The sequence below is a fragment of the Penicillium taxi genome (genome assembly GCF_028828555.1).
Source record: "Penicillium taxi strain IBT 34144 chromosome Unknown utg000003l_segment0_segment0, whole genome shotgun sequence".
Lineage (NCBI taxonomy): Eukaryota > Fungi > Ascomycota > Eurotiomycetes > Eurotiales > Aspergillaceae > Penicillium > Penicillium taxi.
Genome location: NW_026643205.1, coordinates 1,665,792 through 1,688,339, shown reverse-complemented (window position 1 = coordinate 1,688,339; position 22,548 = coordinate 1,665,792). Strand labels below are relative to the sequence as shown.

The 22,548-nt window shown below is 44.6% G+C and overlaps 7 protein-coding genes across 7 annotated transcripts; 4 read left to right on the top strand and 3 right to left on the bottom strand.

Annotated features, from left to right (window-relative positions):
• Positions 1–5,656: 5,656 nt before the first annotated feature.
• On the top strand, positions 5,657–7,103 carry N7495_004090 (OSTA/TMEM184 family protein; the record flags this gene model as incomplete). Its single annotated transcript, XM_057206741.1, has 6 exons — positions 5,657–5,747; positions 5,802–5,949; positions 6,009–6,261; positions 6,320–6,445; positions 6,496–6,645; positions 6,723–7,103. 6 exons carry the CDS (start codon positions 5,657–5,659, stop codon positions 7,101–7,103), a joined length of 1,149 nt encoding a protein of 382 aa, XP_057064421.1.
• Positions 7,104–7,407: 304 nt separating this feature from the next.
• N7495_004089 (NAD(P)-dependent alcohol dehydrogenase) lies at positions 7,408–8,430 on the top strand (the record flags this gene model as incomplete). Its single annotated transcript, XM_057206740.1, has 1 exon — positions 7,408–8,430. One exon carries the CDS (start codon positions 7,408–7,410, stop codon positions 8,428–8,430), a length of 1,023 nt encoding a protein of 340 aa, XP_057064420.1.
• Positions 8,431–10,872: 2,442 nt separating this feature from the next.
• On the bottom strand, positions 10,873–14,374 carry N7495_004088 (class I adenylate-forming enzyme family protein; the record flags this gene model as incomplete). The annotated part of the gene is made up of 2 exons (XM_057206739.1): positions 10,873–11,840; positions 11,962–14,374. 2 exons carry the CDS (start codon positions 14,372–14,374, stop codon positions 10,873–10,875), a joined length of 3,381 nt encoding a protein of 1,126 aa, XP_057064419.1.
• A 2,036-nt stretch (positions 14,375–16,410) lies between these two features.
• N7495_004087 (DUF726 domain protein) lies at positions 16,411–18,653 on the bottom strand (the record flags this gene model as incomplete). The annotated part of the gene is made up of 2 exons (XM_057206738.1): positions 16,411–17,551; positions 17,602–18,653. 2 exons carry the CDS (start codon positions 18,651–18,653, stop codon positions 16,411–16,413), a joined length of 2,193 nt encoding a protein of 730 aa, XP_057064418.1.
• Positions 18,654–19,237: 584 nt separating this feature from the next.
• N7495_004086 (ankyrin repeat domain-containing protein) lies at positions 19,238–20,161 on the top strand (the record flags this gene model as incomplete). The annotated part of the gene is made up of 1 exon (XM_057206737.1): positions 19,238–20,161. One exon carries the CDS (start codon positions 19,238–19,240, stop codon positions 20,159–20,161), a length of 924 nt encoding a protein of 307 aa, XP_057064417.1.
• Positions 20,162–20,457: 296 nt separating this feature from the next.
• Positions 20,458–21,015, bottom strand: N7495_004085 (uncharacterized protein; the record flags this gene model as incomplete). Its single annotated transcript, XM_057206736.1, has 1 exon — positions 20,458–21,015. One exon carries the CDS (start codon positions 21,013–21,015, stop codon positions 20,458–20,460), a length of 558 nt encoding a protein of 185 aa, XP_057064416.1.
• Positions 21,016–21,251: 236 nt separating this feature from the next.
• sec17 (alpha-soluble NSF attachment protein SEC17) lies at positions 21,252–22,427 on the top strand (the record flags this gene model as incomplete). Its single annotated transcript, XM_057206735.1, has 5 exons — positions 21,252–21,284; positions 21,389–21,512; positions 21,589–21,895; positions 21,955–22,129; positions 22,188–22,427. The coding sequence occupies 5 exons, from the start codon at positions 21,252–21,254 to the stop codon at positions 22,425–22,427; spliced, it is 879 nt and encodes a 292-aa protein (XP_057064415.1).
• Between the last annotated feature and the right edge of the window lie 121 nt (positions 22,428–22,548).

Below are 22,548 nucleotides of genomic sequence, written 5' to 3'. Positions count from 1 at the left end.
AATGACTAGACAATAGATCGCATGGAATGTGTTATCGTCAGGTGGTGTGAATGTAAATGACTTTGTTGTAAGTATGGAAGTATGGAAGGGAAAGAAGACGACTATATAGTTTTCCATGATTGGCACCTGGGCGAGGCATACTGCAGCCTGGATTTCCTGCATTAGAAGAGAGTGGAGACAGTGTATAGAACTCTACTGTGTACTGACTGTCATCCTACTAGTAGTTAGTGTGTGGCTCAGTTGAACTCCGTATTCTAGATCTCAAGTGATTGGCTCGATTATCACAGGGTCTAATTTAAGCCATTTTTTTTCTTTCCTCTTTTTTTTTCTAGTTTATTACCTCATTACTCAGATTTATGATTACTTGCAGCCTTGTAATCCTGGTCCTCTTTGCTGCCTGCCTTCCTCAGATGTTATCTTATTGCAACCCTTGGCAGGCTGTGGCTTGAGCCTTCGTGTTCCTGCGCCGCACTCGGTCTCGTGCACCCCTGAGGTTCACGTCACTTGGAAAATCCAAGGACACCTGGCTCTTTTTTTCTATTTTCCCTTCTTCGGAATAGATTTTGTGGATTTTGAACTAATACTTCTTTCTATTTACTGGCTCCACTAGTTTGATTATGTATTTCCCCGCGCTTCCCCTTTACCCTCCTGGGCCACTACTTCTTCCCTACAGCGTCTATCGAGACAATGGTCCTCGGACCTCAACAACTAACATATGGCGCTTCTTTCATTCTATAAATGATGATACACGGCAGTGTTTCACCTCAATCTACCAAAATCATTCCCCTTGTCAGCATTTACTACTTAATTATCTAGACCGCTTACCCTACCGCCCAAGCATCAGCCCCAAGCCACAAGCACTACAGGGATCAGCGTGAATGCTTGAACTGCCATGACGAATATATCCGGCTATCCTATCATAGTCGTGATTCGTGACATCAGCCACACTTGGTCTTCCTCGTATTACTGATCTTCATTCCTACTTCTTTTGTGCCCGGGCACCTAAAATGGATACAGAGCTTGACATTTTTAAGATCGTCATTTGAATACCCAGGTATTGACACACGTCATAGCCATTCTATGAAATATTATCAGCATTTCCCTCCTGAGCCACTACAGTTCTGCCTTCCAAGGTACCAGCCAAGATCCATGCCTATTTCCCTTGTTACGAACTCTCTCAACCCGGTCCAGACGCAAAATTACATTGTTGGACAATCTATGCCCATAAGACCCCTACATCCATGATGCTGGTCATTTCCATCAGCCACAATCGTGCTACCTAGGTAGGTAAATAGTAGTTGAGGTGGCCTTTTCGTAATATGCTATACTACACTTTGCCTATATAGATCAATATAAATCCAGACTTTCATACAAGCCCTGCCGGGCTAGCTCAATCGGTAGAGCGTGTGACTCTTAATCACAAGGTTGGGGGTTCGACCCCCCCCGTTCGGCTATTCCTACTACGAACCTACGAGTCTTCTTTTTTATTTTTTTATCCTACGCGAAAAACTTGCTGCTTATTAAATTGTAAGCTGAGTGGCTGACCAGTGAATCCACTAACGTGTGGGTCGAACCGGTGAATTGGATACAATCCTTGACTTGAATTACAAAGAAGCGTATTCAATTCCTCGGAATAAGCAAATATGAGACACAACTATCAAACAGCCTTTTAATCTTGTAACCCGGGTTTCTGAAGCTTGTGGCTTGTGGCTTGCGGCTTGCGGCTTGTGGCTTGTGGCCTATGGCTTATGGCTGGTGCTAGGGCCAAAGCGCAAGGCAGATTAGGGTTGATGAAGACTGTATTCTTCCTTTTATATTTGAAATGGCACTCGAAACTTCCGTACTAGCCTACCTAGGCACTGGGCTGATGTTGTGACTTCGTAAATACATTAACATTTTTTCCAGACCTGCCATGAATGGTCAGGGCTTAGAGACTTCTAGAGGCAACCCCGGGAATATTGCCCGCGCCCGCGCCGATCTCAAATGTTCCAAGGTGCTTGGAAATTATCCATTTGATTGCCTAGGAATACAGTTGCTGCCAAGTTTGGCTTCTGGATTGAGGTCTAATTGAATGTTGCTTGATGACATAACTGGGTCATATGACTTAAACCAACATTTACTTAACGTTCCGGAAACCTAATCAAAATAATATCTCCGTAGCAAACATAGCTAGAGATCATAATATGCTGACCTATAGAGTATGGGTGAATAGTTCGGATTAGTTCTTGGATACCCAGCACACCCGCAGAACTAATCTAATCTTGTACGAAATGTATATGTGAGCATAGCAGAATACGTAAACCACACTGATCACTTCAACAACAGCATTGGGAAGTTACCATGATAACCTTGGAATATTTGATGCTATCTTGACATTGATCTCTTGGGAGACGGGTCTAGTAGATATTTATACCAATATTAGTTTTTCAGCCCTGGAGGTGGATAACATTGAAATTTCGGAAGGTTGTATTATGCATGGCTACTTAGGTATGTATGCCCCACCTCCAGGACCGATGTATACCGGGCCGAACTACGGGCCGAGATGGGATAGTTATGCACTATAATCAACCTTGGAACTCGCCGTCTCATCACCACCAGGGTTATAGACAGCCTAGGTGGATATCACTGGACAACTCATCACTGGATAGAAAGATCCCGAGGTATTTGAAAAAAGACCTTAGAATCGATGCTTGAACCTCGAAATTAACTCGTTCATCAATATGGTTGCATGCCGGCGTGATCGAGTTAGATGTGGGGTTGGCAGAATCGCCGGCGATAATATCTAACTCCGCTAGGTATCGAATCCCGAAGACCCTCTTTTGTCGCAGAACTAAACTCATCACCACACTTCGTCTTGATACTACAGAAGCTGTAGTATTTCCACCCTCCGCTTGTGTAACTTGCATACAGCGTTGCGTCAAGTTACGAGATTTTCCAAGCTCGCCGCCAAAGTGCTTTTCCACCTGTAATCAATGCCAAAAAGCGGACCGGTCATGTACTTGGGACTACAACGACTCAAAACTGCATTTTAAAAATGAGAGAACCTTTGCTTCAGGCCAACCAAGGCGCTCACGAGCTCTTCCAGCCACTTTAATACTTAATTAACAGCTTTCTTGGAAACGCCCCTCGCCATTTCGTTGGAAAGCTGTACCTTGAATAAATGGGTCGTGAACTTAACTTCATGGTCTCGTAATCTTCAAGGTGCTGAGCAATAGTACGGTATTTACGCACTTCGTGTTTGAATTGGCACTGGGGCATTCACCACCTGATCTGACCCTATCTGCCTTTTCGCTAGCTATATTTGGAAAGGCAATACATTTTTATAAATGCTCAGAGTTTCAGAGTCACTAAATAGGTACAAGTACAATACATAAAGGATATATGGGGAATAAGCCACGAGTCTATCTAGTGAGAGAACTGATCAGCTACTTGTCTCCAGCTTGTTGATGACCCTACGAGGGAGAATCCTTATCTTATACATTTGCAGTATGACCGCTAATTTTGTGACAGGGAGTCAATAATCATGATCATAATCATCATCAAAATGCAGCTCATCCCCTGTCCCCGTCAGATATCGGCCATTGTAGAAGAGCTGCAGGGCCGTTACAAATACGGTAGCAACAAGTATGGCCGCGGGATTTGAGTCTCGATAGAGTTGCTCAACGAATAATTGTTAGCTGATTCTTATCCCGCATACTTGAGCAAGTTGATTATCTCTTAGCCCAATTCATAGGTCCGATCATGCATCATTCATGGCATCCCCGTTCTAAAGCTCCTTGTTAACCAAGAACCATATTATGGCGAAGGCCTGATCTTACATCTTGACTCACTATCACTACTTGTCGCTGCTGCCGATCTTCAATCAGGGGCTTTGAAACTTCTATCAGAAGCCTATGAGCCTTGAACCCAGATCGAACAATTGCGCCGTCTCACAGCCGAGGCTCAAGACATCGGCTCCTCCCAGATGTGGGAAAATATAATACCCGAAGAATAGAACTTCTCTCTTCATTTCTACATGAAAACCTCCAAGAACTACCTACCAAATGACAATTATCTTTACGAAGAATCAACACATCTTTATTTCACCAATGGATGCGCCGCGGCTTAGAACTGATACCGCGCTTCTCGCCTGACTGCCAATAGTATATAAATTGAAGTCCTCTCAGGCCTTCCAAACCCCTCTGTACACGAACCATTTCGAAATGCACAAGTGAAGCACTCTCATAATATCACCAAACGCTGGTTATTCATGCGTGCCGCAATTTTCCTTCTTTATGATGGCAACAATAAAAATGTCAGTCCTCAAGATACCATCTCTCCAATAAGGCGACATTATTGGCTTGGCCTCTCACAATAGCCCTCAGAAAAAACATGTTCCACTGGCTCAGAGGCGTTGGCTTCAATGCAGGCTTGCTACTACTGCCAAGGTTATCTGATCCAATGTGCTTATATCCGTCGCTGGAATGGTATATCTGACTTTTAGCTCAATTCCCGTATACTTAGCCATATCCATATACAAATTTATTCGGACTAACGTTTCTCAATCTTATGTTAACTTTGGAAAGAAAAGTGGTCTACTTCAGTTTCTTGAAAGGCAGGGAACAATTAGTGAGTTGCACTGCTAAGCAATGAGTTCAAGAGGGGTGATCAGTGTGTTCACCATATATAACTGGTTGGTGAACTGCCCAGCTGGCTTATATTGTATTCGTATCTCAAGCACTCTGTAGTTTTCTACTTTGATTGAATGGAGTTGTGTCTCTACTTTTAAGTTCAAGCTGCCCATAAATGGTAGCTAAAGTTATCCAGGGAGGTAGTCATTCCAGGAAGGACAACCAGCCTCTCCTGGGACTCCCTTGGTCTCTTCAACGTTAACGAGCGGCACTCCACCCATGGAGTCATTGGGGAGATCTAATGTGAGGTTCCCCACCTGGGCAAGTAGCCAACAGTACTTTTAATTAAATACGTCGCACGTGAAAGCCTCTTATCCAATGTTCTCTGCGCCTTGGCAATGATGACTTAACGCCTGAATATTAATTAGCTATCTCCGTTGCCAAACAACCATAATTCCACGCTTGGCATTATCTATGAAAACTGACGACGTGGATTTGCTCTTTCACAAAGACAACTTCCAATATCGTCCTATCTCTTGATGTTGAACGTCGTATACTTCCTATCAGGTTGAGACTGATTGTTTGAGAACAGCTTTGGACCTAACAAAATTGTGATCTGCGTTTCGGGCATAACCACGACAACACAAAATTTCATTTCAAAAATAGATGAAGGGTGTGCCAGAGATTCCATTTGCCAACACAGCTGTTCCAAGGTTATGGATTTCATTGGTCATGTAATATAGTGGAGTCGTGAAGACCAATCAACAAGTTGTATCTCACGAATTTATTACCATATTAGGCTTAGCGGCCACGGGGGCTAAGCTTCGACTATAAGACCAAAAACATCTATCAAAAAAACTCATACAGGGCTGAGCACGATTTCTATACCTCATGTGGATACAGGCTGATGGAAAAAAAATAAGCACTAGCAAAATCTAGCTCTTACCTCTGATATACTTAAAGGATGGGTTCCATCAATCTTTCAATTTCAATTGCATTTTTCCTTCTCGGAACATTCTTTTACTATTGAATCTTTCATCTTAACAATGGACGCCATCCACAACTTCGGCCTTGCAGCTCGCAGAATACATGTGAACTCTAATGCCACATGTGATATGCCTACACATCTCTACGAAGGTAATAATTCTAGTGATGTACATAGTCTATACTATGGACTAACAATGAGTTCAGATGCCACGGAACCGTTTGTGGGCAAGTTGAGCTTCTACCATTTCAACATGATTCTATCTGGTAGCTGTACGGCAGTGACCTTTGTGGCGGTCTTTGCATTGATGTCCCTCCACGCCAATCGACTAAGCAATCCTAATGAACAGTTGAAGTATGTTGAATCTCTTCTATAATTCCATGTATGATGAGATTTTAACATTTCTTCTTTAGAATCATGAGAATCTGCACAATGCTTCCACTGTATTCAATCTTCTCATTCCTATCTATCTGTTTCCCTAACGCATACGTTTACCTGAATGGATGGATAGAAGTTTTCCAGGGAGTTGCGCTCTATTCATTTTTGATGCTTCTTTGCGACTTTCTTGCTCCTAATGATCAGAGCCGGATTTACTTTTTCTCTTCTCTTCAGATTTCTGAAAGGTCGAAGAAGAGCGAAACAACAAATGGCCTGACTTGGCTTCGGGTGAGTAATATCCGAATGAACCATTTCAAGAACAATCTAACCTATGATATACATCTAGAAAACTTGGTACAAGGTGATTCAGTACCCAATTATCGCATTCATTATTGCTATTATTGAATGTATCACTCAATCAAGGGGGGTTTATTGCCTTGGAGGCCATAGCGTCAAATTCGCTCATATCTGGGTATGTTGAAGCTTGGGATATTGAGAATTGAAACTGACATACGTTTCTAGCTCAACATCATCCAGCTCATTTCTGTTTTCCTGGCTATTTCTTCGATTCTTCGGTTTTACAAGAATACGAAATCTTATATGCAAGAGCAGAAGCCACTCACAAAACTGCTGGCCTTCAAACTCATTGTTGGCCTAGTTTTTCTAGAAAAGGTAAGCTACTATAGAAACGAAAATTACACTCCAAATTCAAGCCCCGCAAAGCAATTCATCTAACATAAGTCAATTAGATCATTTTTACTGCCCTCGAAACTAAAAATGTCCTCAGCACATCTTCGACAATGACCTATGCAGACCTCCATATCGGCCTCCCTACAATGATTATTTGCATTCAAATGGTCCCTTTTGCATTCTTCTTCCACTACGCCTACGGTACAGGCCATTACATTATTACAGGATCCTCCGCACCTTTCCAGATGTCACAGCAATATATTGCTGTAGACTCTAATGTTGAAAGTGGCGAAGACCACCAGAGAAGATATCAGGGTGGTCCTCTGGGAATCTATGCTTGGATTGCGCTTATCAATCCGGTGAATTTCTTCAGTGAAATCAAGTCAGCGCAAGCTTTGCTGCGTGGTGGTGATAGTATGTCGATGGATAATGCAAGATAAGTATTCCAAGGTTTTTCACACGCCATTTGAAGGTCTTTTTCTACGGACACACTGTCACACACACGTGAATTCATAGATCGATATTGCCCTCTAACAAGTATTAAAGAATGAACTATTTAATTCTGTCTAGTTTCTTTTTCTTGAACAGGGTTGTAGATCACGTGATTTACTTCGACGTACGTTGTCATATCTCACTGTAGATTCAACAACCTCTAGTTGAAAACATTGAATTTGAAAGGAGATTCTTGATAAACTTTTAATATTCAAAATTTTGTGATATTGGAGCATATCCGAGAACCTCAAAATGGCATCTCATCCCGCAACAATGAAAGCCTGGATGTACCGAAACACATCAGGCGTCCCTGGCATCGGCCTAGAGAAAAACCTCAACTTGGAAACCACAGACGCACCACCAGCTCCAAAGAGAAATGAGGTCGTCGTCAAAGTAGTCTCCGCCTCCATCAACCCAGCTGACTACAAAGTCCCCGAAATGGGGCTTCCAGCGCGTTTGTGGATTGGCATGCCCGCAATTCCAGGCATGGACTTTTGCGGACGCGTTGTGGCTACCGGGCCGGACGCGACCCATCTTTCCATAGGCCAACTTGTGCACGGCTCCCATAGTGTTCCGGTGCATTTTGGCTCGCTGGGCGAGTACCTCATTATCTCCTCTAGCCTCATCGCACCTGTGCCTGAAGGTGTCGATGCGGACCAGGCAGCTAGTGTCTCTATTGCGGGCCAGACGGCGTATCAGTCACTGCTACTCGGAGATTTGAAAGAGGGGGATAAGGTGTTTATTAACGGTGGTTCTGGTGGGTGTGGAGTATATGCAATCCAGATTGCTAAGGTTCTGGGCTACCATGTTACGACTACTTGTTCGGCGCGGAATATCGAGCTCTGCAAGGAACTCGGCGCCGACGACGTCATTGACTATACAGCCGAGAAGGATATGAGTGGTATGCTGCGCGAGCGTGGTATTGTCTTTGATCATATTCTTGATCATGTTGGTACGCCGGATGATTTGTATTACCAGTCTCATCATTTCCTGCGGGCTGGTGGCATGTTTGTGCAGGTTGGGGCATACTCGAACATGGTTCATACTTCCAGAGTAGCCTGGCCCTCTTTTCTTGGCGGTGGAAAGAGGAAGTACAAGATCTTTTTCTTTAAGAATACGCAAGAACATGTTGCTCAGCTTGGAAAATGGTTGCAGAATGGTTCATTGAAGATACCAGTGATACCTTACGAATTTGAAGATGCACCCGAGGCATTTGTGAAGCTTCGATCGGGACGAGCTCAGGGGAAGCTTGTGGTACATGTCAGCAGGCTGTAGTGTCATGATATTGCGTTTGCCTCAAGCTGTTGTGGACTGATTAGTCCTTGATAAAGTCTCAAAATGGTAATTTTTTTCGTTTGTCACATTACCACCACTTTGATAAGCGCTCATATCTTCTCCAAGGCTTCATTGTACAGATCCCGCCCTTTTACCTTCTGGGACGCGAACTTCGCAACATCTTTTTCGTTGTTGAATTCGATCTCACGCTTCGTCCATTCAGCCCCTGGCGTAGCTATGTAAAAGAAAATTTATGATGGCAGTAAAAGCCCGATGATAGAAGCATATGTGGCTACATATCTCTGGGGACTTGCGACCACTTGATGAGCTAGAAGGCTCTCTCTTTATCTTCTTTCATCTTTGCCTCTTCCTTCTCCAAACACTTGTGAAATCCTCTAGATATCTAAGATAACAGACCCTAATTTCTGGGAGTTTTCCGTCGTTCTCATAATCCGATTCGGAATTAACGGGACTGTCTTAGAGCAGCCACCAGGATGCCAAGCCAAATAATTGGGCAGATTCGGTATGTGAACACTCGAGGTCTATAACTTCGAGGTCTTCTGGGTTACAGACAATGAGGTTTGCGCAAATTAAATTTAACTTGCAATGGTCATATTTAGCTTTGACAAGGTCAACCTTGGAATTATTAGGCTCTTGAGAGCTTTAAAACTAATATATTCGGCTCAAGCTTCATTTGGATCGTGAATTAAGGAAGTTTGATGAACAAGCTGTTCTCCATTTTGACCGGTGATATATTGAATATATTTGGTAGTTGTTGTAAACTTCTGGATTCGATCACCTAGAGGTCATTTGTCTAGTTAGCACACTCTAGATAGGTGATATTCGGGATAAAAAAGAAAGGGGACAATAATAAGGCGTACCGAAAGTCTCAAATCCTCCATGGCCACTTTCTAGTCCATAGTCATCGTAAACCTTCCAATCGCGAGGAAAATGTATTAGGCGGTGCCATCGCTGAAGACCAATTCACATCAGTACTAGATAAGCCATGATAAAACGTACTGTCAATTTGACAGGGAGGCTTATCAGGATGGAAAATTGACACTCATGGGCAAAGATGGCCCGTTCTATGGGTCTCATTTACTTTTTCAACCCAAGGATGGCCTTGTGCTTACTTAATTATATCAAGAGTTGTGTTCGTGTCCATAATTTTAGAGAAGGCTTCTTCAGTGTATCATGATGAGAGCTTGCTGAGATTCTGTTGATACGATAGGCTGAAAGTGTTTTCAATCACGAGTGGAGCTCAGATTTACTGCAGTATTACTGCAGTAAATCTCTGGCACCTAATTGGTTTTGTCGGTTAATAAATGGGGAACTACTTTAAGCAGTTCTGGAGTAGACTTGAATAACATACCTCTTACAACTCGCAACAATACATTTACAAGGTAGATGCATATGCACCAGTAAGACACGTCAGTACTCCGATAGATTCGACTTAGGGATATTGTGAAAATTGATCACCGCTGCATTCTTGACGCTGAGAGTCAATCATTACTGTGACTCCTCATATAGGACTGATATCATTTCGACTCCTGTTCTTGAATATTTGTGTTGTAATATATAAACCACAAGTTCATGAATAAAATTATACTCAAGAAAATTCTATTAAATCAATTCAAGCCTTAGTAATACATCTAATCCTATTTCTATTGATTGAAAATCATCGAATAAACGAATGAATCACTATAATTTAGTAGCTGCATGTACCGGGAGACTTGGAACCCAGTCCTAGAGATCAACGAGCAGACAATACTATGTAGTAATATGTATGCAAGTTTTGATAAAGTTGAGTTTCTTTTGAGGAATCGCAGTTACTCTATGATATAAAGTGTACCTAGATCACATGACCATGTTTGCCATGAAAGGAAAGTGGCAGCATTTTGTCAAATGAAAGTGGTAGAAACACCTAGATTTAGCTGTACCAGCACATCATCACCTATTTTCGCGGTAATTATATCTCGCCTTGCTTAAGGGAGGCTGCGAATCAATCCTTGGTTATACGGCCCGAGCCGTAAAGGGTAAATATACAAGCAGGTAGTTTTTCTAGATCCTTTACCTGGCGAACTAGAATACCATCATATCTGGATAGGATTGAGCGACAAGGCTCGGCGTGCCTTTCTTTAATAGCCTTCTCCGGTTGATATTGATCCCAAATCCCGACTGGTCCTTGATTTTCAGCATCGAAGAGAATTCATTTCCTAGTTACAGACTAGTCATAAGATATATAATTTCGAATATGAGAATAAATTCTTATTATAAATTAAGTTGTTGCGTATATTTCAAGAGTGAATTCGAAGTAGGTGTTTCTTAGAAGTAAGGTCGAATACTCAAAGCTGATTGGTTCTTAGACGTAACTTAGGCACTATTTCGTTCAATTGTTTCCAACTTATGTCGCTCTCAGGTAGAAGGCCAGCACTGTGAGATCTATTCTAATGCCTTCTTTAGAAGCTCTACAGCTTCAATAGCAGGTCTATTCCAATTCTCCTCGTTTGTGACCCACAATGCTGATTGCTTCCACATTTCAGCAACTAACTCTGTCTGTGCCGTAGATGTATTTGCAAGGGCACCTTGGAACCAAAAGACGACCTGGCTTCCATCTGGTCCGCCTGTTCCTACACCTGCACCTAGGCCAGTGCGGAATCGGAAACGACACTCTTGTTCTGAATTCTTGAAGGGGTTGCCACCAAGAATCTGTGCTGGTAGTCCAGGCAGCCAGTTAAATAGCAATGTATTCGCGACGGCAGGAATGATTTGGGAAGACGAAAGTCCAAGACGTCTAAATACCTCATTCCAGGGAACACTGGGGTACTTTGTAAAGCCATCCTGAGCAGCTTGCATGCGTTGGAGATACTGCACTACTGTCTCCCCGGGCTGTATAGTAGTTAGAACCAGAGCACCATTGAATGTTGGCCCTGCAATGTCCGAAGCTTCAACGGATGCAAGGGATGAGTGCTCTGGCAAGAAAGGGAAGCTGGATCTCCCAGCCTGCAAGTTGATAAAAAAGGCGTGCGAGTGCTTAGTGTGCGCCATCGCAACGAATGCCAGTGCAGCTTGGAGGATCATTGGTTGAGTAACGCCAGACTTCCGCTGTAGGGCATAGAGCGAGGGTGCAGAGAAACTGAGCATATGTCCATTGTGGGGCTTGCGCTCGGGTGTGATGGTGACTTCTGGTGTAGGGCTCGGCCAAATTACGTTGTAATGTTCACGTAGATCAGTTAACTGGTTGACGTGGTAGCGAATTGCTGCTTCGGCCTGAGGAGAATTTCGTAGACTATGATAAGAGTCCGCCCAGAGTTTGTATGGAACATGGGGCGATAGTTTTCCGGAGAGGGCTTGGTCTAGGTCTTCGTTGAAGAATCCGATAGACGTCGCATCTGCAATCGAGTGGGACACTTTGATATATGTTTAGTATTAAAATTCCGAGAATAGCTTGAATACTTCACTCACCATTCAAAACAGCGGCTGCGGTGCCTGTTTCTTCAACAAACACCAACAAGGCATGGAAAAGCGGACCAGGAAGCTGTGGATGGTATTTGGGTATGTATTCATCGGCCAGAAGTTTCGCATCCGCTACAGTACGAACTGTCCCATAGTCGGTGATGCATTGATCAAGCATTTTTTTGGTCTGTCTCATAATAACATGGAGGCCCAAGTTCTCTCCAATTCCGGTGTTTGATATCAAATAGGACAGCATCAGAGGGTTGTTAAGTAGTGTAGCCTCGAGAGCTTCCCTCACTTCGATCATACTTGATTTCATCGAAACGATTGATGTGCGGATATTCCAAGAATCAACCACCTTTGAATGAGCCAAACTTTGAATCCAGTCTGTACAAGGAACAATGTCTTGAACATCTTCCCAATCAAAGCCATCTTGACGAATCAACTCTTCAACTTCCCGTTTAAGACTTCGGAAGCCGCTCACATCGCCACCAAGATGCACAATGTCTGAAGCTTGAGGAGGCCCAGTTCGTGTAACTTGGACTAGGCCGTTGGGGTTGCTGGGTGGAGGTCCTAAAGTACTGGTCGCAAGCAGCTTGATCTGATCATGAATTGTCTCGGCAGCTATCCAGCTTGGGAGATCAACACTGTGACCTGTAATTTTCCTTACTCGATCGCGAGCTGATACTAGAAGCATACTGTCAGCTACTTGTGATAAAGGAGTCTCGATATTCAGCCGCGAAGCTTCTGTGCCAAGTAATCTCGACCAAACTACAGTGACTGTCTTCGCCAAATCCGATGACAACAAAGTGCTGTCAAGCTCCTTCTTGTCTTGTGATTCAGTGAAGTCCTTGACAATTTGCTTTAACTGGCGCTTATTGGTCTTTCCAGTTGTTGTTAAAGGGAGGGTACTCAATCCCAAGTCATCCAGGGAGAAAACATCTCTAGGAACATAGTCCGAGCCTAATCGAGTCCTGATGGTGTCTTTGAGTTGTTGGACTGCTTCATGACTGGTTTTTGTTTTGATGATTAACACAGGGACCTCCCCAGCGACAGTGTCTTCTGCAGCAACCACCTGAGGCTGAAGCGTGCTCAGCTCGGGGATTTCAGCGAGAAGGTTCTCCAGTTTTGCCATGCTAAGATTTTCTCCTCCTCGCATAATGATGTCCTTGTATCGGCCAATGATATAGATCATGTCGTTCTTTCCAATGAAAGCCTCGTCGCCAGTGTTGATCCAATGGTGCCCATCGCGCTCAACGAACACCTCTGGCTCCGGCTGACAAATGTATCCGCTAATGAGGGCAGGTCCTGAGAAAAAAAGTTGTCCAGGTGTACCTTGAGAAACGAGTTCTCCAGTCTCAGGGTGGCATATGCGAATCATTGACCCTTTCACAGGCTTCCCGGCAGCCAAATAACCGTCGCTCAAGATGCTCTCTGTATCATGAATGATTCCGGTAGTCACAAGGACACCCTCTGTCATTCCATACAAGTTTTCCACCCATGGATAGCCGAGTCTTCCTCGAAGATTCTCTAGTAGACTGGGTGCTATCACCATCCCGGCTGATATGATCCCTTTGATCTTGAGCGTTTCGCTTCCCTGTTCGAGCATCCCAAGAATACTGTGTATCATGGATGGAACCATTGCAATGAAATTGCAGGTCTCGTCCGAAGCAGCTCGAATTACTGACTCGGGTGAGTACTTTGCACCAGCAAATATGAGACCCGCCCCCTTAAGAAGTGTGATGGCTATACAGATATAACCGTACAAGTGATGACCGGGGCCCGTGACGATGATACGATCTTCCGGAGTTGCGGTACTCAGCCCGGCGCTTGGCTCGTATGTTTTCAGCAAGATGCTAGCATCGAGATAGCACCCTTTTGGCGTATTAGAAGTGCCACTTGTAAAAAACAAATTCTTCTCTCCCTGGATTTGTTCTGGGACATCCAAGGCCTGCTCAGAAGCGATGACATTGCTGAAAAGCTCGCACTTGATGTTTGCTTGGAGACCGGCTGGCACTTTCCCCAAGTTATCCGCATTATCACTCAGAAAGAAGATTTCGCTGACATTGCAGTGCTTGACGACTTTGTTGAGCATTTGTTGTAAATCTGTTGGTTGGGCCAAAGTATCAGGGGTCATCGGAATGAAGACAAGCCCAAGTCGGTATGCAGCTAGCATAGAAATCACATACTCGGCTTGATTGCGGCACAAGACCACTATTGGTGTTCCAGGGGAAGCTCCAAGGCGCAGAAGCCCAGCCAGCAAACTTTTAGAGGCTTGCTTTAGGGTATGGTAAGACCATCTGAGATATGGGCGCTCTTCAGACTTCAAGGGTATTGAACTGAAACCGTACAAGTCTTCGGGCTGATGGAGGCATGCAATGGCCAATGCGGTTGGATTATCTTCCACGTTTTTGTCGAAAAGTTCAAGAAATGTCCAGGAGGTGGCCGGCGTCTCAGAGGCAGTGATTATCTCACTTGGTGTGTGCATCTTGGACAGCTTATTGACCAGGGGATAAGCAAGGTAGCAAAGTTTTAAGGGTTAAAAGTAGTTTGTACACTAATGATAGGCATATTTAAAGTGCTATTGCCGAAAGTACTTTTGTTATGTGGATCACTTCATAACCATGGGTACCTCTATTGGTACATTACTTAGTACAACGGCATCCTTACCGCTCGGCTATGCAAAATGTAGTGGGTAGAGGAAAGAGCACTCCTAAGCCTTCCTCTATAGTCCTGTCGGAACGATGGTTTGACTAGTCTTACTGTTGCATATGCATCTACTGTGTAAATGTATCGTTGCGAGTTGTAAGAGGTGTGTTATTCAACCTTGTCCTCGCTGTAACTAAATAGATAAAACTCACTAGATTCACTTCACGTCGCTGGACCATCAGCATCGTAACCATTCTCATTGGTCTGGTGTTATCGACATGTCCTCATCAAGCCAAGATGACGTGCGATTCTAGGCTAAGTCTCTATCCCTCTCAGTGAAATTCTGTTGAATGCACTAGTTGATTAACGCAATTCCTGGTGTCGTTCTGGCGCGGTAGTTATTAGGGCCTTGGCGAGACCTGCAACTATAATTGGCTGTGATATGTACGTACTTCCAGGCCCCACTATGGAGTTAGAAACCCAGCATCAGTTACAGCCTGTCGAAGCTCATGGTTAGCATTCTGCCCTAAAAAAAAGATTATCTTCTCCCAACATACTCCTTAATCCAATTCCAACGTGTTTCATTAGGATTCAGATCAGGTGAGTAAGGAGGCCAGCCAATAAGAATAATACCTCTTTCTGCCAACTCCCTTAGTGTACTTCCACTTCGATAGGCAGGAACATTATCTTGCATCACAATTAGCTCCTGTCCTTGCTGTCTTGCTAAACACACAATACTCTCATTATATCTTTCTGAATTAATTGTTCCCCACTCTTTCTCCCAGAATAATGAAGGTCTCTTCTCTAATCCATAAATAGAGCCCCAAAACATCCAACCAGGGCGTCGTTGAAGTCGTTTGCGGACACATGTTTCATCGTATTGATCCCCAGCTCGCCGAGTAACATATAACGTATATCTGTCGACGATATTCAGCCGTCACCTAGGTTTCATCAGTCTATATACATTTTTCCATTTATCCATCGTCTAATCAATGTGTTCTCGACCTTAAGCTAGATGCAAACATCTAGTATCTTCAGATAGAGGAGGCTTTCGAAGCGCTTTATAGCATTTATAACCTCTTCTAGCTAAAGCGGATCGAAGGGTCTCAATAGAACATTTAAGCCCTAGTTCTTAATAAGAACATCATAAGGTAGACGGCGGCCTCTTTTAGACGCGGAGATAAATTCAATAATCTCATCCATCTTGTTTTCTGATAGCTTATAAGGCGGTCGTCCGCGTCGTCTAGGAGTAGAGCCCTGAGCAGTTACTGCAATTTGAACTTAGCTTTGTGTAACACATAAACGTTAAGCGATTTGAGCACAAGAAAGCCTCTCTTGTTGCCTTAGAAAGCCTCTCTTGTTGCCTTAAAAAGCGCGCGATAAGCCGTATATCGCGGTTCGTATTGAATATCAGCGGCGGAATTGCAGAAAGAGGGCGATAGTCGATATATAACGGCGCCTCAGGGATTTCATCATGTAGGATTAGCTGAGGCGTCTCACAAGGCGCCGGCGGTGTAGAAGGTGCGCGTAGAAACGCCATATTTGGACGCGTACCAAATAAAGCAAAGCTCATTGATATTTGTAGGTATGATACTAGATCTATTTAGGGATATCTAACCTAATATGTGGCTAGCCTGCTATTGGAGCACGCTAACATTTCATGTTAGGTTACCTTTGTAGATGAACATAGAATTGAGCATAGAATTGAGCATGATTCTATATTGGCCGCCTCCACGGCAGTGGCCCCCGGAGGGCCAGCGGAGCGGATTTTAAAAATGCTAGAGGGCTCAACCTAAATTACTATAGCCTGCGGCGTGCGAAAGACTAGTAGTAAACATTCGAAAACTTCAGATGTTGATGATCAGAAAGAGCTCCTTATATCGCTGAAAACTTGCTAACTTTCTCTGCCGGTAAATCCTCATCATCATCCAAGTCCAATAACTGAATTCGGTGTTCCATATGCTCCTCTGTCTGCAATTCCACTTGCTTCTGCATCCTGAACTCTTCCCCAAACCCTTCCTGCCTTTCAAGAGTCTTGCGAGCAGTATCTGGGTCTCGGTCTTTGACACCCGCTTTACGTTCATTAGCTTGTCGTTCCTGTTCTTGTCGCTCATCCTCAATCGCCAAGGCAGCCTCCTCTCGCAATATTTCTTGAGAATCGACATCTTGAAGACCGATAAGGGATATTATCTTCCCCAGTAAGAACTGATATCGAAGATGACCACTGACCATCTCACTCACATCGAGATTCTCCACACCTGGAACGCCTTCGACCTTTTGTAATCCAGCAACTCCAAGCTGAAGGCTGCTTGTTCGATAGAGGAAAGCGAGCACAGAATCATTCTCGGAAAAGACGTTAACGACCCTTCCACTCACCACACTGCGTACACGTCGCCAATCATCGGCATCTGATGGAGTTGGAGATCCCATGAGGATGACCGATTCCACTACCCCGTATGCGCCTCTCTTTGCCAAGTTTTGAAGGCATGAGAAAATCAAACGAGATCCCAATGAGTATCCGATAAGAGTTACAGGCCGTTCTCCTTGTACTTTATTGATCAGGGCATCCGCAAGGACCGCGCCGGCTTTATCAGATCGGGATTTGGCAATGCTGAAGGGGTTATCAACGATACTTGCAATTTTTATGAGGCCCAAGGGCAACATGACTGCACTCATGAGAGTGGCAAAGACGGTGTGAGCCAGAACCTCCCGTCCCGCAATAGACCACGCCGCACTTGTCACCAAGGTAGAGATAGCATGTCCTAGATTCATCAAGTTCTCCGTTTCCCATCGCAGTGCGAACACCTCCGAGTCAGCACCAATTACCCGCCATGGAATCACAAAATCAGTCTCTTCTTTGACCCATCCCGTAACTCCAATGGTCACTCGCAGACGACGGTCTTGTCGAGCAGCATCGGTTTCTTTCTCAGACCGTGATTGAGATCCTCGGAGGGGAATAAAAGCAAAGTCTTCCACATCCTTAGCATATCGCTCCATCATACGCCCTGTCATTTTCCTTTTTACCAGTTAGCTTGACACGTATATCACATAACCGAAGATGCTTACCCGCCATAAGCTCCAAAGAGACCACCGACAATCACACTACTCCCAGCGAGAGCACCAAGGTATCCAGCAGCGGCAGTCGCGCCAAGTCCAAGACCACCTATGATTGTTCCAAGGCCCGCAGCCACTAATGGAGCAGCGAGACCTCCAGTAATACCGATTAATGCGGCTCCAGCAACTGAAGCAATACCGACTTTCCATTTTCGGGAATTGTCTTTCTTGTTGACCTCTTGATTTTGTTTTTGTGTCTCTGGGTCCGATGACAGCGCCAGCGCAGTGTCCAAGAGCCCACGCGCAACCTTCACCTCGTCTTCATTGAGCAATTTAATATCAATAGCAAGACTGGAAGCAACATTAAGCAACAAGACTCGCGAATAGGCGCTGTAGTGCTCCAGACTTAGAAGCAGTAAAAGAAGCGAATGCAGAATGAGTAGCCTTGTCGACTTGGGAAGCTGGGCCAATGGAGATTCCATAGGATGGTATATCTCGCGCATTTGGTTGATTCTATCTTGATCTTCGTTCAAGGGCAGATCATCCGAGTCCACAGGATCTTGAACAGGCTTGTGTTCTTCTCTATCATCATCACTGTTTACAACCTGGCCGATTCTCAAGAGAACTGCGTCTCTCCAGTCTTCAAAGTGGGAGAGAGCGGTAGCCTTAGCTCTACCTTTGGAGGCTTTCCTCGCAGCTATTCTCGGACGAGGCTGCTGAGGTTGACTTTTCTCATCACCCAAAGCTGAAACATCTTGCTGAGGCCTCTCAGGAAGTGGCGGTGTTACCTCATCGCGATCCTCATGAGGATTATCATGAGGCGGAGTCTGACTTGGAGATGAATTGCTTTGAATTGGCTCTTTCGAGTTCTCAAATGTCTCTAAAATGCCAACTCGCATCGACTCTGCGGTCTCTGCAACGAGAACTGTAAGGTCTCCTCGTTGTGACCGGTCCAGGATTGAAGTTAAATCTTGGCCCCCAATATTTTCAGATTCATTCGAATGCTTTGAATCAAATAACGACGCATGTTTCTCTTTCAAATTCTTATTGAGATTTCTAAACATTGTATCTGAATAAAAAGTAGGAGAAATATTCCGACTGGTCGTACGTTGTAAGTTGACGAGAAGAAGTTGACTAAGGTTGAGTAAGTGAGTGGAGCCTCAACTTGTGTCCTTAGGCATCAAGGGTCCAAAAGGGTTCATGGATTCAATTATAAAACATTAGAACCAAAACCCATATAATATTAAGGGGGCCAGATTTATTCCTTGAGAAGCTCTTAATAACTACCTAGGTAGGTAGAATATGAATAATTACAAAGCTATAATGCTTATTTTGGGGTCATCAACCCTTGACAGTCTTTGATTAGTTAATTCAAGGTATCCATTTAGCCTCTCCGCCTGCAGTATTTCCTCCTTAAATTTTGGAGCTGTACGGCGTTACCTCGGTAGCACGTGGTCAACACAGCTCATATTCGTCTTTCTTCGGGCCGTTCGGGCCTTGATTCGGACACTCATCTCCGATGGATCAATATATAGAGTAGATTAAATGCTCACAGGCTTTAAAGAAACTCGAGGATATTTTGGCCGAATACAAGCCCGAATATAGGACCAGTACTCAAAATTCCCCGTGCGCTGGCCGCATCGCAGAGATGGACACAAACAAGAACAAACTACTTGAACTTCTTGATGCGAAACAGCAGCTTTCTGAAGTCGCTGACACATTTGCCAGTTGCCATTTACAAGTAGTCATGTTGTTAGGGGGAGACGTCAACATGACTATAGAGATGGCAAACAATGTCCCTTCGTATTCCGTGAAGGTGACAAGCACAGTTACGGCAATCGACAAAGTGTGTCCGACGTATGGCCGAGGGAAACTCCTGGATGTTGATTCCGCAGTGCGTCTCGAAAATGATTTGCACAGATACTACGCCCTGGTCATTCAGCTATTTAGCCATGCCATCAAACTCTCGAAACAGCCCCGAATCAGGCAAAGATTATCGTGCATCAACCCCTTCGAGTCTAGTCTCAAAAGTCTTTTGGATCAGGAGAGTCATGCTGCAACTGGGATAGAAAAGCAAATACCCCGTGCTTTCAATCAGATAAACCAAAACTTAAAGAACTTGATACAGGACGAAATCAGGGATAACGCGGAAATTCTACGCAAATTCACCAATCACGGCACTTATATCGCGAAATTGATCACACGGCCAGCTAGTCAGTCAAGCAGCCTTATGTATTACGCGCTATTGCACGCTTCGAGAAGAGGCTGCAACGATCTTGTAGCAAGTTTGCTGCAAGTAGGTGCCAATGTGAATTGGACAGTTCTTGGAAGAGTACCTCTTATAGCGTCAGATGAAGACCATCAGTGGCTAGAGACACACTCCCAGTCCGTAATTGTGGACGGCATCAAACTTACTGTTGGGAAGCCTGGACGAACAGCACTTCAAGCGGCAACAGAAGAAGGTCATCTGGAGGTGGTTGAGCGGCTTCTAGCAGTAAATGCCAATGTCAATGCAAGGAGATATATTCATTATCGGAGCGGCGACCTATATCATGAGCAGACAGTTCTCTAAGCTGCAGCTGAAGGGGGTCATTTGGATGTAGTGGAGCAGCTTCTGGCAGCTGGGGCTGATGTTAATGCATCAGCCGGCGGTTGGGCATTTTAGCAGATATAATCGACCATTGTAGCTCCTGGTTAAATCAAGCGTCCCGATAACCTACACAGGTGCAATGGCCCATTTTACCGTGAGGGTTTCTTTATGTGTCATAATTGAGTGGTAAAAGCACAAGCATATATTTGGTATATTAAGTGCTGGTACATAGTCTGGCTGATGCATAAAAAGCCTCGGGCAACTCACCTTGGAATGGATCAGCTTGAACCTGTCTCAACCACAAAGTATTTCCCTTTAGTCTTTGAAGCTGCAGAAAGAGAATTGCCATCCCAGGTTGAACCATCCGGACTATTATTCTTCTCGCCTTGTATGCGTTGGATCCTTTTCCTCCGCCCACTGACATGTTCTTGAGTTAAAGCATCCCGAAGTTTTTCAAGTCCAATGGTCATCTCCTTAATAGCATCGGGGCTTTCGTCGCAAATACTACTGAGTGGTTCGATCCCTGTGGTATGTACAGATTGCATTTCCTTCACGAAATGAATTTGGGACTCAAGGGTTCGCAACATAGACTGCTCTTCTTCGGCGTTCGCTGGTTGTGGTAGGGCCGATAGGCGGAGGAGATGCCGGAGTTGTTTTGAGGTAACTGATGTTGTTTGTTCGGAAGTATTTTTTGGGATCAGAGACTGGACAGACCAGCTTGGCTTGGCGAGTATTGATTCAATGTCGTCATTTGACTTTGCAGAGTATCGACGCAGAAAGCTTGCATAGCACGTGAGGGACTTCGAAAGTCGGGGACTCGCTCGAAGACAAGCCATTTGAAAGAAGTAAAGATACTGTCCCAGTTTTTATACGGTGGTACTTTAGAATCACAATGCCATTAATCAACGTTGTTGCGAAGTAGGGTTGAATTGAAAGCGAAGCCTTGGAGCCGCGAAAAGACGACACCGCCTCCGCTCATCAAGCTCCATCAAACGATAAACCGTATTTTAATACCTCCCCATCTTAGATCTGCTCACCAGTCGCTCTCCGAAATAACACATTACCCTAAAACATGACTCAAGATCCTCGTGTTCTTTTGCAAAAGGTGAGTGCACCCTTTGCATTTCCCCGTTTCTGCGTTTCTGCCCCCGCCTTGTTCTAGGCAATGACGAAACACCAAGCTGACGATGTGTTTTTGCGAGTAACTAGGCCGACAAGCTCTTGTCCAGCGCCTCAGGGGGCATGAGCTGGTTTGGAGGTCGCACCGAGAAATATGAGGCCGCTGCGGACATGTATACCCAGGCTGCGAACGCCTTTAGGGTGCAAAAGATGAGTTAGTTACCCCACGTTGCCATATTAACAGCCTACAAGTTCTAGTTACTGATAGGCCCACTCTTCCAAACAAACAGATAAGGAAGCCGGACAAACCTTTGAAAAAGCTGCCTCAATCCAGACTCAGCATCTCAACGAGCCCGATGACGCCGCGAATCTTCTCCAGGACGCCTTCAAGGTCTACCGCAAATCTGACCCTGAGGATGCAGCCCGTGTGCTCTCTGCTGCAATCAATCATTACGTACTGCGCGGAAACCTGCGCCGTGCTGCGACACAACAGCAGTACTTGGCTGAGCTTTACGAAGTAGAGCTGGGCGATATGAAAAGAGCGCTGGATGCGTACGAGAAGGCTGCGGAGTGGTTCGAGTCTGACAATGCCGAGGCGTATGCAATATCCTTGATTTTAACTTGAAACTAGCAAGCTAATCAAGTGTGGCTTTTAGTCTCGCAAATAAGCATTTCCTGAAGGTGGCGGACCTTGCTGCCCTCGAATCGGACTACTACAAGTCCATCAACAACTACGAGCGCATTGCCCGACAGTCGATCAACAACAACCTTATGAAGTGGTCTGTCAAGGACTATTTCCTGAAGGCAGGTATTTGCCATCTAGCAACTAAGGTATAGTCGCTCTTACAGCTTGCTTTTAATTGAGCGCAGATGCTCATGTTTTATCTAGGATTTCGTTGAGACAAACCGTGCCCTCGAGTCTTATCGTGAAATCGATCCCACTTTCTCATCGACGCGGGAGTATCAGCTTTTGGCCGATCTGCTTCAAGCTGTGGAAGCTAATGACCAGGAGATTTTCGCTGACAAGCTGTTCCAGTTCGATCAGCTCAGTAAGCTTGATAAGTGGAAGACCACACTTCTCTTGCGAATCAAGAACAGCATTGAGGAGGCCGAAGAGGACTTCTCTTAGACTGTCATGTATTTGTTCTGTTGCCTCGATTCCCCGTCTGTGCTTTTAGTTGAATTTTGCTGATGCAAAATATGTTCATTTGGATAGCTCTGTAGATTGGCCGTTAATTTGATATTACCTG